General features: G+C 44.3%; 1 protein-coding gene across 2 annotated transcripts; it reads right to left on the reverse strand.

The window, feature by feature from the left end:
• Positions 1–666: 666 nt before the first annotated feature.
• HAPSTR1 (HUWE1 associated protein modifying stress responses) lies at positions 667–17676 on the reverse strand. 2 transcript variants are annotated; one of them, XM_084216425.1, is made up of 4 exons: positions 17262–17675; positions 16427–16507; positions 12130–12405; positions 667–4037 (listed from the first exon to the last, which is right to left on the reverse strand). In XM_084216425.1, exons 1-4 carry the CDS (start codon positions 17479–17481, stop codon positions 3793–3795), a joined length of 822 nt encoding a protein of 273 aa, XP_084072551.1. In that variant the 5' UTR covers positions 17482–17675; the 3' UTR covers positions 667–3792. The 2 variants fall into 2 exon arrangements, with proteins under 2 accessions (XP_084072551.1, XP_084072552.1); XM_084216426.1 differs by lacking the exon at positions 16427–16507 and having other exon boundaries at positions 17262–17676.
• Positions 17677–19248: the final 1572 nt, after the last annotated feature.

Here is a 19248-nt window from a genome sequence, read left to right on the forward strand (position 1 = left end):
GATGCTGGGATTTTGAAGCCATTTAAGAATCTTTCTAAATTCCTGTTGGAACATTTTGGTGGCTAAGTAAGTGAAAAAATGTTAACATTAATTAAAAAGATACCTTTTAAACTTGAAAGCCCCTATGAAATAAAGCTTTCCTTCATAATGGAATTCTAAAACCTGCTGATAAAGCAAGTGGGAAATAGTTTGCAGGTTTAGGGACACCCACATGAAGCAGGAAATGCTGCTAATTAAAGCACCTGATTTCACCTAAGCCCAAAGAGTGTTGCAAAAGACTAGAAAGCTCTACTATTGAAGTCAACACCACTTAACTTCCTCAACTATGCCACTTAAATATCTTTAAGATGCTTCTTTTAAGTATTAGTGATGTTGAAGTCTGCAGAACATCTTGTACAGATATAATACACCACAATTTTCTGTGCCATCATTAGTCAAAAGGAGACAAAACAAAACCCTGTGTGTAAGCTACCACCCAAGTGCATCCAAGGAAAGTCCTGATCTGCACAACCAAGGCAGCCTGTCAGCTCACACTAACCACATCTTGTCTGGCATTATTGGACTGTATTATTCAGAAACTTAAAAGAACTACGAAGCAGCCTGATTAGTTGTATTTTTTTTTTATTAGGTTTATTATGACTTAGAGTTTCTATTACTCCAGCTGGGTAAACCACATTTGAAAGTAAGTTTAACTGCAGGACTTCAATTTCAACCAAAATCATTTTTGCATGACTTTATTGTAATATAGATTTCAATTGAACATTTAAAACTTACTTCATTAATAAGCAAGCCAAGCTCAGTAGCTTCAGTGCAGGATGTACTTTATGTAACTGCCGCACATTCAGGTTAGATCGGATGTACATGGAGAAGAGACCGGGCAACTGCACGAGTCAGAGGAGAAAGCAAAAGTAAGCACCATTTGTACCAAACTAAACAGTACTCCAGTCAGTGTTCCTTACTGAAAATCAACTCACTTCTGGCTCCAGGAGCTACACTTTGGATATAGCTGAAAGCTATTTCCAGAACATCAGTTTTCTACACTGGCACAAGAAATAGTCTTCAAAGCAATAGGTACTGGACTTCTTTTTATTTTTTTTCTTTTTTCAGAGACAACCTGTTCTCCTGTGTTTATTAGGTGAATACATGCATTTTTGATCACTCTGGCAGAGGTCAAAGAGCAAACAACAGTTTGGGGCTAAATGAAAAACAATCAAAAGTCGCCAAATATTTAAGGTACAAGCAAAAAAAAAAACATTAATGCAACCAGTTTAATATCAAAGTCTGCTTTCTTTCAAAGAAAAATGGCACAAATTAAATAAGAAGCCAGACAAATTTTGGTTTAGATGGTAATAGACTGAATTAATGCTTCAGAGCATCAACAAGATTTATTTCACTGCAAGAAAGGGGAGAAGAAATTTGAACAGGCTCTGTATTTGGGCTAGACCAGCAGCACTGCTACAGTTCAGTCCCTGCGTGCAGGACTGATACCAGTACGATGTCACCTTCACCACATCAAGAATAAAGTGTGTTAGAAGTTGCAGAGCATAAGCATCTTACTTGTACAAGCCAGTTAAAAAATAAACAGAAGAGCTGAAGAATGGTTCTCACACCTGTCCTTTCTGTTCAGGACTCCACCCTTCTTTTAGAACAGAAAAATCCCTCTGCCAATAGCCTAATAAATACTAATGTATATTCAGATACCATCTTCAAAAATCTTTGCTGAAAATGCAGTCTCCAACAGAAACTAGCTTTATGCAGTATTAACATCTTACATAAACTAAACCTTATGAATTGTAGTTAATAGCAGTAACTGAAATTAATGTACGCTGAGTCTTCAAGTGATGTGCAAGTTCAGCTATGTAACACAGGTGGGGGTTGGAGCAGTTCATAGCACTTTTCTTTGGACACTTCTGACAGCTGTCCATGAACTACAGAGCCTCTTGCTACAGTACTGTGCAACTACTGACATCTGCAAGGGCTCTTCGGTGTAAAGAAATGTGATGGAAGCACCACAAGGCAAGGAAATCAGGCTCAAGTAGAGAGCCTTGAGTATCTCACACAGCATTGCTGTTTTGCCTTGACTACAGACATCAATGAGAGGGTAAAAAGGGCAAACCTACAGTGAAGTCTGCTTCAAACAGCAAAGATAATACAAAAGAGATCTGACTCTACAAGCACGTAAGCAAAAGTCTTGAAGAGCTGTGTATTAACATGGAGCTCAAGGTGCCTTAACTTTGCCAGAAACCACAATTTTTAGTACTGGGAATCTAGCATAACTACATTTAATCCCAGGATCAACCTATGCTTCCAGTTAAAGCATGCATACCACCTCTCTAAATACCCCTTTCCCAACGTGCAGGGTTGGAGCTCTCCATTTTCTTATTCTTCCTGTGTTATCCCTTTCCAAGGCAGAGATTTAGAGGCCCTAAAGCCAGAGCTCTCCACCAAAGACTTCCTCCCCCTACGTATAAAAATAGTCAGGACACTCTGAGACTGACATCTGTCCTTCCCCATTCAGAAACAGATTTGCAGCAGATCAGTCTTGATCTCTAGTTCAGTTTTAGACTATGCTTAAGTTACGGCAGCCAGAGTTCAATCCTATGAATGGAAGCTAAACACAAAAAGAAAGCCATTTATCCTTTATAATTCATGCTTACAGCATGTTTATCCAGAGTTTTTATAATCAACTTCCAGTTTTAAATTATTTTCTTAGCACTTCACAGAACCTGCATGTCACTCCCTCCTGAAGGGGATGGCATCACAGAATCTTGTTTAAGTTAGTCCAAGTTTCCACATGTGACCAGAAGTCTTACTTGTTAGAACACACCCCTTTTCCAACTATTCCCCACATTCCCTCTCCTCCCACCCCTCCCCAGCAATGGGCAATTACTTCACAAGAAATGTAAAATAGGATATGGGTGTACACAAAACCTACCCTTCACTAATACTGAACAGAAAAGCCTATTTTCCAATTACAGGACATTTTTCTCTAAATTTAGGTCAGCACTGGTGCAGTCTGCACTGTGTATGATTACCACAAGGATAATACCAATAAGTACATATATTTTCTCAAACTGATTTAAAAGCCTATGAAGTTAATTGGGGAAAAGTTTAATATTGCTACTTCAGAGCACTAGAACACACAAAGTGAATCCAATAAAGATCCTTGTATTGATTCAATATTAAGTATTAATTGCATGACCATCATAGCACCTCTTTACATTATCACACAATCACCAGAATTATCAACTGCTTTTAAAACTAAAAAGGGTACAGTCCAATATTTATAACTTGCACACTGTTACTATACAGAAACTAGGTGCATGGTACAGTGCTGCAAAAATGGAAGCCTGCAGTTTTGACAAAGATGCCAAGTCATGTTTTAGACAATTTCAGTCAAACTGGCAATACTGTTTAAGCAAATACTCAAAGCAGGAAATAAAGGACAAAAAAAAAAAAAAAGAATTCTATAGCCAAATAAACATCTGAAATTTCCTTTCCCTTTAATAATACAAGTAAGGTCACTTTTAGCCTTGGAACAGATACATGTTCGCCTATGATGATCTTGCTAACTACTACACAATATCTGATGTCCTCTGCTAAGAATATAGTTTAAGAAAGCCGCAGTTACAAGAGGCATCTAATGTAATATCTAAAATTTCCTTTATGGCATTTATTGAATTCTTTTCTTAAACAGTGAATATGGAAAGATGGCCTCATGTTTCCTTTTCAATAGTACTCTGAGGATCAAGTGGCTTTCAAGCAGCATGGTGGGTTTGAAATTTTTGCAGTTTAGATCATTCTGTTGCGTTTATGAGTTGGTGAGTCTGTAATGACATCGCCACACTGGGCTGAGGTACGCTTTCTAGTTCCACCATTGTCCAAGTGGAGTGCCATTTCTTCTGATATGAAAGTGTTCAAATCAACATCATGGAGTCCATTTCTCCTTCGACTAGCATTGGAGCCACTGCTCACGTGAGTAGGCGAGCCTGGGGTACTCGAGCGAACACTTATACTAGCCATTGCACCACTAAGACCTGGGGAGAGAGAGAAAAAGGGCTTCAGTCAGACAGCACAGAAAGTTCAGTTCCCACGTGTGCCACACAGGATTGCACTCAGCCCAATTCCACTGAGACCTTAAAGATGCTTCATCCTACTATTTGTACCACACCAGTCCAGAGCACACCACCTCAGCTTTCAGCCCGTGTAATAATCCAGTAGTTACCAGAACTGCTTTTTATGATGTTAAAAGTGAGCTTATACACGAGGATGTAACAGCACACTCGGGCAAACATTAACTCCACAGGCATGACATGCTATTCAAAACAGGGACATATACTCAAGAGCAGATAATCTCAATGTAAAGGCTTCACACTGGACCAAGAGTTACACAGCCCTGCCAAGGACTTGAGTTGAACTGACCTGGTCTTGTGTCAACATCACCACCTTGCTCCCTTTCACTCCCTGAAGGAAAATGAAGTATGGCAGCAGGTCTCAGACAGGTGCACACCACAGCCAGTTCACAAATACAAGCTTTTATTTCATGGCTAACACTAACAGCCAACACATTGGCATTATTAAATTCAGAAATGCACTTAAAAAACAAGTAAGGAAAAACCACATGACCAACACCCAAAATTTGTTATCAACAGATCTGATGCAAATCAGTGCCACAGATATCCTGCAAGTACTTTGGTTTGTATTCAGATTAATAGCATTTGATTCAAACTGAAGTTTATTTCTTGTAGAAACAAGGTCATAAAAAGACAACCATGAACTTTCATACTAATTTAACCTCTGCCTTCTGTAATATTACAATTTTGCAAAAGTGGGACATTTTAATTTAGTGAGGACTAACACACAGAAGTCTAACTACTCTTCTCAATTTCCAATTCAGGCTCTATGTGGAGAAACAGGAGCTCAGAGATAAGACAAACATCTTTACGATTATATGTCACTACAGGACACGAAAGAACACAAGCACACACCGCTGTTCTTAAGGTGAAGAGAAAAGGGGTAGTTTATTTTCTGACTCTAACACTTATAGTTTTCCAAAAGTGACAGTAGATTGGAGAGTGACAAAGCTACTTTTCTAATAACACTAGACAAACCAACAGACCACCAAATTTCTCCTCCTCCATATAAGAATGCAAAACAATGAGCTATTTACAGAAAGTGTGTGAAAAAGTTCACTACAAAAATGTCAACATCAGAAGGCTTAGAAAATCTTAAAAAATCAGGGCGACAATTATAACTTTTCTAAATCTGAGTATTAGTAGAAGAGTACAGAAACATCTGTTGGCCCTGGGAAAGATAAGGCTAGATCTGCATATTTTCTAACAATAAGAACAAGGAAATGTTAAACTGTCCAGGAAGATTCCAATCTCAATAACCTTCAAAATCTTAGAGCTCTCTTCTCTACTCTCAAATATTCTATAGCTCTGTCCAGCCATCACAAACCTTGTGCATGCACTAATTCACATTTCCATGTACTGTCAAATGAGCAGCCAAAAACCACTGACTGACAAGTCAAGCCTAACAAAACCAAATCCATCAGCTGCTGGCAGGCCAAATAGGCAACTTCAGAGGCTCTGGGAAGAGAGGACTGCTAGAACTACAACATCAGTCACCAGAAACCTCAGTTAGAAGCTGAAGTCTAAAAGCCATCTGCAGCAATGACAGGTTGATACACAAGTCAGGATGGAGCAGCCCAACCAACTTCACTCCATTGAACATTACTGAATGAGCATTTACAGCTTCCAACTTGAAACAGCACAGGAAATACTTCACACAGATCTGGCATTACACAACAACCAGCAGACACAGCCACTAATCACTGATTCTTTCTTAGGGCTTTTGCTTACAGCTCCAAATGGTACTCAAACAGGGCCCAGAAGATGATCTGAACTCCAAGAGGCACCCTGCAGATTTTATTAATAGCAAAATCACTGTTCATTCACAGTGAACAGAAAGGTCATCAGTGTTCATTCACATGGCAGAAAGTATTTAAACAGAAGAAGCTGTTTTCGTGTAAAGGGAACTCAGAAATGAGGTTTGTGACAGTATTCCCAGGGTTAAGGTCAAGCTTAAATTCAAAACCATTAGGAAAAGAATGCATCCACCAAATAAAGTAATGCAGCTAACTTGATGACAAATGTATGAGAAAAAGCCAATTCAGATACCATATCTTGGATAAACTACTAACATACACAGTTTGGGCAGGTAACAAATCACTTCACAATTCAAAGACATCAGTAGTTTAATTTCAACTGGCATGACATACATTAGAAAAAACAATAATTTATCCTGTACATTTAAATTGGAAAAAATCTGACAGCATACAGGTGACATTTTTCCAAATCCAACCTGATTGTAGAGATTCCCCCCCACATCCCTATTCCCAGCAAAACTTCTGTGACCACACAAGTTCAATGTCATTACTTACACTTAAGAGTCAACAATTTACATCACTTATCAGTCATTTACTGTTATACAACTCATACCAAAGGAAAACATAGTAATTCAGTTGTATCATGACATCTTTTTACTACATCTAGTGTCCAAGTAAGGGCAGAAAAATTAATCTAAATAAACCCCAAAACTGACCTGTGATGTCAAAAGACTTTTTTTGGCACCACTCAACAACTATGTTTTTAAGTGGAGTCTTTTCAAGTAACAAGCATTCTTCAAAATAGTTGATTCAGTTAAAAGATTATTTGTAACACACTGCAGCATATTCTAAACCAGACTGCCAAAGTTCACAAGCAATGCCTAAAGCAGTCACTGACTTCCCAGTATTTAGGTAATGCTGAATCACTGTACATTTAAATACACAAACAACCTCCAGGAGATAATTAGAAGTTAAAATCTTCAAGTCAACTTGGTGTCTAAGGCAGGAGAGTAGCTTTGAATTAATTCCTACAGATCAGAATACAAGGATATTGCATCACAGCATGGGCTTTGAGCTACTGGTTAATCTTGCATCTCACACAGGTATTTAGTCCCAGTAAGAGTCATGGCTGGGTACACTGACAGACTGAGTGACAGCCTCAGCTCCTGGCAGTTAACCACATTACACAGCACTGCCCATCCATCCAGAAGGGCCAAACTGCCAAATGAAACAGATCGCAGTTTGGATTTGCACATTAGGGTTGGCTAATTGAGCTAACAGGGAAAAGTCAAAGCAAACTCAAGGCATACATTCAAATACCAAGATGTCAGTTCATGGAACCAACATCTCTGAGAACAACCTGCAATGCTCCAAAAAAAAATCCACTTTTGGTCAACAGGGAAAAGAGTTAAGTTTTTCCTTGGGAAGCTGTGGCAAGGCAGAGGAAATCTCAAAAAACCATTTGCTGTGAATTACTCAGAGTTTAAGCTTTCAGCAGACTCAGAGTTCTTCCCAAAGCATTTAAAGCAATAACTGACACTAGGAAGTGGTAAGATGACATGACTGTCAGCAAACACCATTTCCCAACCTCACATTTCTATATAGTGATCAATATGGCCTAACCACAGGCACACCAGTTTTGTCCTTACAACAGGACAGAGATCCAAACAGCTGCTAAGGTGGCTTCACTTGTCCCACAATCTCACATCTACCTCTGAAGTTTCCCACTCCCTTCTACCAGGGACATCTCCTTTATTCTTTGAGGACTTTAAGAAGGCCCACATGGCTCTGACCCCCTTTTGAATTGGAAAGGTTTGAAGTGGAAGGCAGAACCTAGCACATTCTCTTTCCTGTCATATCTTTCAACAACAAAATGACATTTCATAGACAATGATTTTACAAAGAATTATATTCTAAAAGGTCTTTAGTACTATTACAAAAACCTGTAACCAATACAAGCCAATTTATAACTAAGTCCACTCCAAAACTACCAAGATATTAGAATGCTTGACTGAAAATGTGTTTCATAGATTACAAAATACTTAAAGCTGTCAATTCAAAATTAGCAAGTTTATCACCACTGGCCTAACAAACTGCTGTTTCATCTGCACTACAATCATGCCCATGTACAACCTACTCAGGTCACTATCACAGCACAATATACTGGGTAGCTACTACTCCACATAGTACTATTGTTTCTGGAAGTTTTAATCAGGGACTATCAAAAGGAACATTCACACTTAGGTAGTGTGACTAAAGCAGGAATTAGTTAATAACCCCAGATAAATACAAAATAGCATGCAGAGAGATCCTTGTCACTCTTCTGTCATATTCACCCTTTCATAATACTGGCTCAAAGAGCAAGTTTTAGCAGCACATACCAACACACAATTCCATCACAGCTACATATACATCCCACCTTTAAATTAACCTGTGTCAGACCAATCTGAACTCTGTTCTCCCATCCCCTCTTTTACCAACTGCTGCTTCTCCACTCTGCTAAGTGCTCCTGTTTTAAACTGCACTTTAATATTCTGAGAAGCAAATATGAAGGCCTAGTGGAAATTCAGACTCTTAAGGGGCCAGGTCACACACTTCTATGTGCAAGTGCTCTCCCTACCCCACAGAGACCAAACCACATGAATTATATACATCAACATTAAAGATGAGGAGAAAAAGAACTAATGTTCTCTCACTGTACTGCTGCCCTATTTTTTCCCCAAATTCACCTAATTTTTGATTAAGAATGCTCAAGTCAAATGCATTTCAACATTACCTTTCCAAGCTTGCTTCTTGCCCATCCTCAAGTCACAGCATTTTCTCCCATTAAGCTGGGAGGACAGTGTGTGAAACAGGGAGCACATGCCAAGTGAAGGACACAGGCTGTGCACCCCACTTGGTACTCCAGCTACAGCCAGGCAAAACGTGGCCAAGCACGTGGCAGTGTTTGGGACTCTTGTACTGTTAGCTCAGATTGATGTAATTCTGTCATTTGAAACTCATCTCTTCCAGAACTGGAAATGTCAATACACATCCAGAGAGTAGGTGAAGACACATCCATACTTTCCCTTGCTGCAATGACCTTTCAGGGACTAATGGAAGTTAAAAACCAACTCTGTAATTGAGATGTTGGACAATAAAGGTATTATCTTCTACTACCACATCTTAAAACACCAAGCATCAGACTGATGTTTCAATAAAGTTTCAGAAAACTGCACTGCACTCCAGAGTAAAACATCATGTATTACCTTGAGATAACTACTCAGCTTTTCTGAAAGGCTTGAACTTATTTTCAAATATTCACAGTTCAAGTCACCAGACATGCATTATTTCAAAGGTTACCCATCACCATGCTAACAGTGAAAAGCTGATAATAAGGGAAAATACGTTGTTTACCAAAGTCTACTCTCCTAAGAGTAAGGCTCCAAAGTCTCATTCTCACTAAGTAACACTCAAGATTTCAGTAACAACTGCAGAGCATAAGTGCTACGGAGTTAAAAGAAAAGGGAGATCACATCTTAAACATTCTCATGCCTAATTTTTTGCCATGATAATTTTCCTTTTAGCTACTATAATAGGTTCTTCTCTGCTGTTCTGCTCCCAAGTTTTCTTTCAGTACAAGGACTTGATAATCAGTATCACAAGATTAAATTCTGGGGTCAATATCCTGTCCAAAAAACTGTCAACCATCTTGCAGAGATAAAATACAGGTCAGAGGTTACAGGGCTGGAGACAAAAATTCAGTTTTAAGATATTTCTTTTCAGATGAAGCATACAGCTTAAAGATTGTACTGATGCCTAAAGGATGCTAATCTCTAATATTTTAGTCTAGGGCATACACCTAGTATTGTGTTTGCTGTTCCAGAAAATACTGAATTATTAGCTATTTTGTTACCACTGCTTCTGTCAAAATTTTCAGATGTGCTTATGATGCACTTAGGGGCTACATGATGAAAAAAGAGGTATTTTCCACAATCACAGGGGTAGATCAGCACGCTATAATGCCATGATCTTTAGACATATAATAGTACCTATTTTTGAGAAGTCAATATCCCAGCTCTGCTTCCACTTTACCTGGCGCCATAGGCTATTCATACCTATCATTGCTTTACTGAAAGAAGCCTTGCTGCAAGCAGCAAAGTTTTAGAACTATCAAATCTAATTCAACCCATCCTCATGTTCAATAAAGAAACACTCTATTCCCACCAGGAAGCCAACCAGCACAAAACAGCCCCCAACCTTTACATGCCAGTTGGAAACTACTCTCAAAACCTCTGTGCCTGGACTGCTCCTCACTATCACCAGGCTCTCACGTTCCCTCATGATACTTAGAAGCAGCACTTTCAAACAATGTGCCAAAAATTACAATAAGCACAGGCCTAATGAGGTCAATTTACACACACCTGAAGATCCTTAGCAGATTTCAAAATCAAAACATAGTTTTGAGAAGCCCTACAATAAATAGGAAATGAGTTCATGAAATTGCTTAATCACAACTTCCTTAAAGAAAAAAAAGAGAGGGAGAAGCTGGAGTAATGCAAACATTGTAGGCAATAACCTAAAAACAGTTATGAAGCCCAATACAAGCCTAGTCACTAAAGGATTAGCACAAAAGCATTTGTGTCATGAACCAGATTGAAACTGATATGAGGAGAACCTAATCCAGAAGGTGACTGACATGTAATCTTGTCAACCAGCTGATGAAGGGGAAAAGTACATTTTGAGTCTCTGCAGCGCCACTACAGAGGACAGAACTTCCTCATGACCCTGCATTACATTATGAAATATGGGAAACTTTATATATCATTGTTCAGATCCTCATGCTATAGAAAAGTGACTTCCATAAACCACCTCTGTACAAAGCAGATGCTAGGAAGCGATACATGGACACAAAAAGAGCCATATCACCAATAAAAATGCCTCTGAGTTGACTCAGAGAGCTCACTGTGCTGAAGTGAGCCTACCTAAGCTTCCTCTCACCTGCTGAGACTGAGCCTTTACAGTTAAATCCAACTCCACAGATTCAACTATATTTTCAGAAAAGCATTTTTATGAGGGTGCTTACCACAGCAACAGCCAGCTTCTGCAGCTGTTCTCATGAAATTAATTTTATCTACACTGAGTAAGGAACAGTGGTGCACAGAATTCCCTAGCCTCCTTCCAGTATGAGACAGGAAACTGCCAAAACCAACATGACTGAGTAGGGAAGCATGTTTGGTTTAAATGGCTGTCACCTAGACAGTAACAGCGTCTGGACTGGGCATCTTTAAAAACCACCACAGCACAGCAGAAGCCAAGTCTGCATTTTCAGGAATTCATGCTTCTAATTAACCCATCAATTCTACCCCCCACTGAGAATATCCAGACAGTAAAAATTTAATTTAGGTTGCACTTCTAAATAGCTTAATTTTTATTTTTAGAATGGTCTAGGGTTTGTACCTCAAGATATCCCCTACCCTTTTGAATTTTAGAAGGCACAAAACTCAGAGGTGAACTGCCTCATCTCACCTCAAGAGCAATTTAAAGCACATCTTTCTATCACTTGCTCAATCATATTCCAATACAGAATAAGCTACTGAATATTCATGTCTGAAAAGAGATACACCCAGCATTGCTGGTGATGGCAAGGAAGGCAATTCAGTATGATACTGGAAGACATGTACATCTGAAAGCCAGCTAGAACAAAGTTCTGAACAGGACTCAATTATTTCAAAATGTGCAACTGAAACACCCTTTCCAGGGTACTTTAAGTAGAATGCCGAACTGCATTAGTACCTAACAAAGGTACTAGAGAGCTAGAGACAGGAGCCTCAGACATCAAACTCCCACCCTAAGCCCCCAGAAATTTGCTAGTAGTCAAATCTTAATATTTAACTATTTGCTAGCATAGTATTGCCATTTTCCAAGAATTCTGTTTACTTTAGCATTGGTATGAATGCCAAATCTCTTCATGCTTCAGAAACACTACAGGACTTGATACTTAACTGCTGAGTTCACAGCTGTGCAGTATTACAGACCCAAGTTTCATTTTTATTCAGTACCTTTTCTTCATTCAAATACTCAACTATACAAATTTTTAGCAGCCAACACATGCCTTATACATGCAAAAGCTCCCTTAAAGAATGAAAGGGATACCTTCAGTTGGAACACCAGGTACATGACACACTATGATACGCCAAACACACTTTAAGAACCCCCACCCAATTTTAACCAAGTAGTATTGAAAAAGTGACTGTTACCATGCAGAGCTATGGCTTCACGGAAGGGTTGCAAATCAGTCTCTACAGATGAGCTAGTTTCTGTTGAAGTAGCTCGGTTAGGGGATACTACAGTCAGTCTTGGGGGAGCTCTAGAATTTCTTGGAGGAGGGACTTTTCCACAAAGGAAGCTGATTAAGTCTTCTCTTCGAATAGTTCTTCTGCGTTTTTTAACCCAGGCTAACACATCCTTATTCCGACGCTGATAGCCAATCTGAATTCCTAAATCAAAGCTTCGCTGGTGGGCATCCACACTCTCTGCAAGAGGACAGAAAAAAGTTCTCTTAGTGTTACACAGCAATGTACAGCATGGCACAGCACTGATGTGGCCTCCTGCCAACCATGGGAAAGAAGTATCCACCTCTACAGGTTACTCCATAAGGCAGCACCAAGGTGGCTGCAGCAGCAAAGAGGAGCTCCATTAAACCTGAAGAGAGTATTAGCCAAAATGTTCCAGCCTCTTTACACATCAGATAGCCAACAGCAATTCCAGCTCCACTAAAACACCATTTACTATTCTTCAGGTCAACACCACAGCACTGTTTATTTACATTAAAAACACACTTAGAGCTTGTCAGACTGAGGAAGATACTTAAAGCAATGGACAACAGACTTAGACACACATAGTGCATCAATACAGCAGGAAGCCCCAACATAAGAAAAGAGTAACTGCTTTTCTTCATTCTCACAGGTAAGGAACTGCCAGAAAACTCAGGATTTCTTTCAAGTTCTTCTATTTTCAGCTGGATTTCAACTGCAGAGGCAATTCACAGACCACAGTTTTGAAACTAGTTAGAACACAAGTGTCCCAAATGTCTTTCAATTTGCCAACATACCATTTACAAAGGGTGAGGAAGTTTCCTTCCCCATTTAGGATCCCAGAGGAATTCTGATATAAAGAAGTTTTAAACACACAATTTACAATAAATCCTATTACAAAATGCAATTTCCCTCTCTGTTAATGTAACTAGTCACCTGTGCACATCAGTTATAACTGTGTCTCCAATGTATTAAGTTGCTTTCAAACTTCGGGAAGTGTATTTCTGGCTACCAGTTTGAGTAAGTTTCAAACCACAGTAACAGGTGGGACAAATCCTGTTCACCACACAATTATGCTCATCTTGTTCATCATAGGTTTGCTATCAGAGCTTTGACAACACCCATTTCAGCTTCATGAAAAGTTTCATACTCTTATGTTGTCTTTGCTCCTTAAGACACGAACATATCCACTCCAATTTTGTTTACTTGAATTCCATAGAACTTTTCCCATGTGGCAAAGCAGCATTTTATATTGTTTTATTAAAGAAGCCCAAGGCAAAAGCCAGAAGATAAAGGTATTTCTTGAAGAAGAGCTATCCCAATATTGGTTTATAAATAATGACATATATATCTAATGTAGCTTTGTCACACTCCAGAACCCAGAAAGCACTAGTATTAAATGTTATTCTTGGACTTCTATTCTAAGGCACCACAGCACAGACCATGAAAGACAGCACTGAGAGCTACACTGCCAAAGAGAAGCACTTCAAACCTAACACAACAGACCAAAACCACCTCAAACTGAGCTGAGTTAAATCTTGGAGCTTTTGGAGTACAAGCAAAACAAGTAAACATATGTAACTTAACCTGCTATTTGTATCTACTCTTAAGAGTATTCAGCCTGTACTACTTTGTAATCTAAAGGCTACATTTACAAATGCTAATTCCTGTGAAAGCAATGGTAACATGACAGATTATTCCTCCTGCCATTTTATACTGCACAGCAGCCCGGACTTCAACGCACTGGCAGCAAAAGCTGCCCAAACACTCTGGAGCCAACTTGGAAACTGAAAATACTCCTTTAATCACTTCCTGAAATACCAGGAGTGTCCTTCTGAGGCTTGGAGGCTGGCTTTACGTCAATACCCTGCTTTCTTTGTGTATAAGAATGCTTTACAAAGTGCTAACTGTGAACTAGGTATGAGGTCAAACACTGATTGCTGATGCAGCCCAGAGAAGTTTCAAGCATCATTACCCCGGGTACATTAGATTTTTATGGTAAAAGCCACAACTACTTTGTTTACAAAGTTAAGCTAGCAAAACCTAAGCAGTCAAACTGCATATATTCTGAAATTACTAAGTCAAAATCAACATTAAAAAATATTCAGGGTTTTTTTAATAAAAACAAGGTAAATTGTAGACTCAGAAGTCTAATTCTAACACATACCTAGAACTTTCTACAGTGGCCTTAAGTTCTAAATCCTACATTACAAGCCATGCTTCACTTTTTTAGTGCAATCAAGATAATGAAGTGCCTTGAATGCAGTCTCTATCACCAGCACCAGAAATTCAGGACGTAAGACCATCACTGTGGTGTGATATTAAACTTCTAATCTATATTCAGAAGAAATGCTGACATTCAAGACATCATGGCATTCTCATTATGCACCATTCGTCAGATTGTTCTTGTTAAAAAGATGATGCCTCAAAAATCCAAGTATTTATCAGATCAGAAAGCAGCTGACAAGGCAAGAGGCAGTTGGTGGTGTTCAGTTCACCCCACCAAGTATTCCTCCAGTATTTTGACAGAGTCCTCCAAAACAAACAGTACCGAGAATGTGAAAAACAGGAGTTTAAGAGCCATGTTTACCACTAGGGAAAGCAAGCTCACAGTAAGAGACTTCAACTTGTCAGATATGACAGTGTTCAGCTGGTTCTACCATGTTATCGCCAAATTTCCACTGACTTGCAAGTTAACTGAAAATTGAAAGAGGGCATTCCTGAGTAACTCAGGTACTTTAGGATCTGTTAGAAGAAAACATGTTTCAGGTGCTGGTTTTTGAAGTGTTACATTATACCTGACAAAGGACAGCTTCCAATTTAAAAGTCTAGTTTCCCCAATCACCTACTCATCAGTTAATCACATCACTGCCAACAAAAAGGCTCATTTTGCCTAGAGCACAAGTAATCTAACATTTTAACCAGAAATAAACAGCCTAAGTCTTCATAATAAAGATGCTGTAAGGGAGAGCCATTTGTAAAGACAGACTGTAATTATTCCAGACAATTTATTAACACTACCTGCTGCTACTCTAGCATCATTCTCACATGACTATTGTCCCCAGACATGTTCTAGTGACCCACACCCTCGGGCCAGCACCTTCCTGCTCTGAGGTGCTGCCCCTTCACATGACCTGACACATGCACACAGCATTCAAATGCACCTTCTGCAGGAGGCAAGACTCTGGCAGGGAGGGCTGTGCACCTACACCTCCTCCTCGATCTGTCCACATCTGTCAGAAACCTGATCACCCATCACAAACTCATCAAGTTCAACTGCTTAAAGCAAACCCCAAATAACAAAACAGGAAGCAAATGAAGGAGCATAGAGGCAGAACCACAGATAATGCTATACAGACCAAGGAGGAAAAAAAAGGGCGGGGGGGGAATCAAACTATAAGACAGAAAAACCAACATTGGAATTTTAAAGCACTTCTGTTCCTTGGAATGGAAGGCAGTAACAATGGGAATCACAATGTGCCAATTTCAGCCTTCACTGATATATATCATTTTAGCACAACCTTTTAAAAAAAGTAAAAACCACTGAATGATCCTTCTGCAGACAAGAATTCCTGAGACAACCCAAAGAACTGCAGAGTTCAGAAACACCCAGTAAACCAGCACTAAAGCACAACCACATGCAAAGCACACTCTTATCAAAGTTCTGGCTAACGCTGCCTTCTTACACCATGCTGAACACAGACATAATGACATTTTAGTGCTTAAAATAAGCTGTGAGGCTTACTTAAGAAGCCTCAGTGCCACAAGAAGATAAAAGTTTCTGTCACATAACATCTATGCAGAATTTTATGAACACTAAACCCAACTTTGCTTCACCACAAAAGAGAAGGAATTATACTGACACCCCAACATCTAATGCACCATGAAATATAAACAATGCAGGGAACTTCAGTACTGTTTAATAAGCCATTGTACGCGTCCCTTGAATTCACAAGAAACAGACACATATTAAAGATACCCTTTCTCAAGGGTCTCAAAGTAAAACAGATTTTAAGTTTATGAGTCATTGACATGAGGCAACAGAAAAGATTCAGCTACCGTCAGCTAAAGTGGACCAGGGAAAACCTGCAAGATTCAGGAAGCAGTCTCGGGTTAGATTTTATCAGGGTGAATAAGAGACATTAACAGGCCCTACTTATGAGTAAGCCGGGGCAGGAGGCAGAGTGGGGCCCGGCTCGGCGGAGAGGGCTGCCGGGGCAGCGGGGGGGCAGCCCCTTACCTTTGTAGAGGTTGGTGACCGCAGTGGCGGCGTTCTGGAAGGGGACCCAGAGGGAGAGCCCCGGCTGCTGGCACACCCGGTCTGCAGGGAGGGAAGGACACACGCTGTTTATTTTGGAGTCACCCGCTCCGAACGGCCATGTTAGGTTTCGCCATTTTGTTCCACCTTCCGGAGGCAGCTCCGGATCGGGGCCGAGCGGGGCGGGCGGGCAGCGGCCGGGCCGGGGCAGCGGGCGCGGTGCCCCCAGCGCGGCGGGGAGCGCCTGCCGCCCCCGCCCCGGCCCCACCGCACAATGAGCCCGGCCACGCTTCGCCATTTTGTCGGGAGTCTCTTCCCGGGGCTGGGCGTCGGGAGCCGCCGGCAGGGCCGGGCTTCCCGGCCCCCCCCCCTCCCCCACCCTCCCCGGGCTCGGGGCTCGCCCCCGCCGCCCGGACCCTCCCGGCGCGGCCCCCGCCGGAGCGCCCCGACACCCCGCGGCCGCGCTCCGGCCCGAGCGCTCCGGCAGCCGGGGGAGGGGGTGCGGCCGGGCCGGCACAGGAACCGCCCCGGAGGCCGCGCCGGGCGCTGTCCGGGCCGCGACCGCGGCTCCCCCTCCCTCTCGCCATTTTGTTTTCCCGTCCGTCTCCGAGGGCGGCCGCGGGCCGGCAGCCGCTCCTCCCGCCGCCTCGGCCCCTTTGTACCGCTGCGAGCACCTCCCCACCCCAGCGGCTCCGCGGCTGCTCGGCGCCCCCACCCCCCACGGGCCGGGCCCCGAGCCCACTGCGCTCGGGCTCCACCGGCCTCTTGGCCGCAGCCGCCCCGGCTGTGCCCTCCCCAAGCCCCTGACCGTGCTCACCCTTGTAGAGCTGCGCCACGGCGGTGGCCGAATTCTGAAAGAGGTGCCAGAGCTTCTGCTGCTTGTGCTCGGGCTGCGCCGCCGCCTCGTCCTGCAGCTCCGGCGCCAGCGCCTCCTCCTGCTCGGCCTCAGCCAGGCACTGCCGCTCCCACTTGCTAAACCAGTGCTCGGGCCCGTGCTCCTGGATCTCCGCCTCGCCCTCCTCCTTCTTGTCCTCCATCCTCCGCCCGGCTCCGCGTCCCACCGCCGCGTACACCCGGTCCCGACAGCCGGCCCTGCTCGTTCCGTGCGCCGGGCCGGCCCTACCTCACCCCCATGCCGGGCCCGCCCGTCGCTCTGCCGGCCCCAAACACTCCGAGCGCCGGCACCGCCCCGAGCGCACTGAGAGCCCGATCGAGGCGCCTGGGAACGCGCAGCCGACCCGGCCCGCCCGCAGCGCTCGATTGGCCACCACCTCCCCGGCACCGCCGGTCCGTGCGGGATCCCCAGCGCTCATTGGTCTGTTCACGTGTCCGTCACGCGGGACACCCCGGGGGCGGGGCTAACGCAGGTTTGGTTACGCCGTCACAGCCCCGTGCCGGGGGCGTCGGCGCGGTGCGCGTGCGCAGTGCGCTACCTCGCGCGGCCCCGGCCATGGCCCCGCCCCTGGCGTGAGGCGGCCCCGCCCGCGCCCCCCCGGCAGCGGCCCCGGGGCCGCCCTGAGCGGGCGAGGCGCTCCCGGCCTCGGGCGGCCCCGGCAGGCGCTGTCCGCGGCCGAACCGGGAGGTGGCAGCGGCCGCCGCGGCTCCGCTGAGGGACAGAGCCCGCCCGGGAGGCGGTTCCCTTCCTGGCCCCGGGGGAAGATGGCGGCCGCGCAGGGCCCGAGGGCCGAGCCGTGTGACACGGCCGGGCCCGGGTCCAGCGTCCGGCAGACACGGCTGAGGGATTTGCCCCGAGAGTTCGGACCCACGGCATCACTTTTGTGCCTGTTTTACACATTATTTACCAGTTCTTGATTCTGCGCTGTAGCAGGCACAGTCCCAACAAGCAGACTGAAGTCACAGCTGCTGTGCGCACGTTTAAAAACACTCGTTTACCCCGCGATCCCGTCACTTGGCTGCTGTGCAAATGGAAATGCACTTCCCAGCTGCTGCAGCCGCGCTTCCAGCCGCAGCAAATGTCCCCGTGCTGCGGAGCGGGGCCCGGCCACAGCTGCCTGGACACCGGGGTTTGCTCCGGCTGTCCCACCCTGCGCGGGCAGCCGGCTCCGATCTGCCCCGCATCGCTGAAGCCAGCGCGGACACGGACGGGCAGCCTGCTGTGCCCACCGCAGCCCGGGGCAGCCTGCTGTGCCCACCCCGGCCCAGAGCAGCCTGCTGTGCCCACCCCAGCCCAGAGCAGCCTGCTGTGCCCGTCCCAGCCCAGGGCAGCCTGCTGTGCCCACCCCAGCCCAGAGCAGCCTGCTGTGCCCACCCCAGCCCAGGGCAGCCTGCTGTGCCCACCCCAGCCCAGGGCAGCCTGCTGTGCCCGTCCCAGCTCAGGGCAGCCCGCTGTGCCCGTCAGCCCAGGGCAGCCTGCTGTGCCCACCCCAGCCCAGGGGAGCCTGCTGTGCCCGTCCCAGCCCAGGGCAGCCTGCTGTGCCCACCCCAGCTCAGGGCAGCCTGCTGTGCCCGTCCCAGCTCAGGGCAGCCTGCTGTGCCCATCCCCGACCAGAGCAGCCTGCTGTGCCCACCCCAGCTCAGGGCAGCCTGCTGTGCCCATCCCCGACCAGAGCAGCCTGCTGTGCCCGTCCCAGCCCAGGGCAGCCTGCTGTGCCCACCCCAGCCCAGGGCAGCCTGCTGTGCCCGTCCCAGCCCATGGGAGAAGCACTCACCCGCTCTATGGGCTGCTCCCTCCTCCAACAGGCTGCTTTATCCAGTCCACGCTTGTTCCCTTTTTGAACTTGGATGTTCATGCAACTTCATAAAACATTAAGGAATTCAAGCCTAAATCATATATAGTGGGGAAA

This window comes from Fringilla coelebs (assembly GCF_963513975.1).
Source record: "Fringilla coelebs genome assembly, chromosome: 16".
Taxonomy (NCBI): Eukaryota; Metazoa; Chordata; class Aves; order Passeriformes; family Fringillidae; genus Fringilla; species Fringilla coelebs.

Bases quoted from the DNA above. Each gene is read 5' to 3' on its own strand.
- HAPSTR1 (XM_084216425.1), bottom strand. From the start codon at position 17,481: ATGGAGGACAAGAAGGAGGAGGGCGAGGCGGAGATCCAGGAGCACGGG. The intron at 12,406-16,426 runs GTAAGGGGCTGC...GTCCTCTTGCAG, and splicing joins GGTCACCAACCTCTACAAAG to AGAGTGTGGATGCCCACCAG. The intron at 4,038-12,129 runs GTAACAGTCACT...CTCTCTCCCCAG, and splicing joins TGAAGCCATAGCTCTGCATG to GTCTTAGTGGTGCAATGGCT.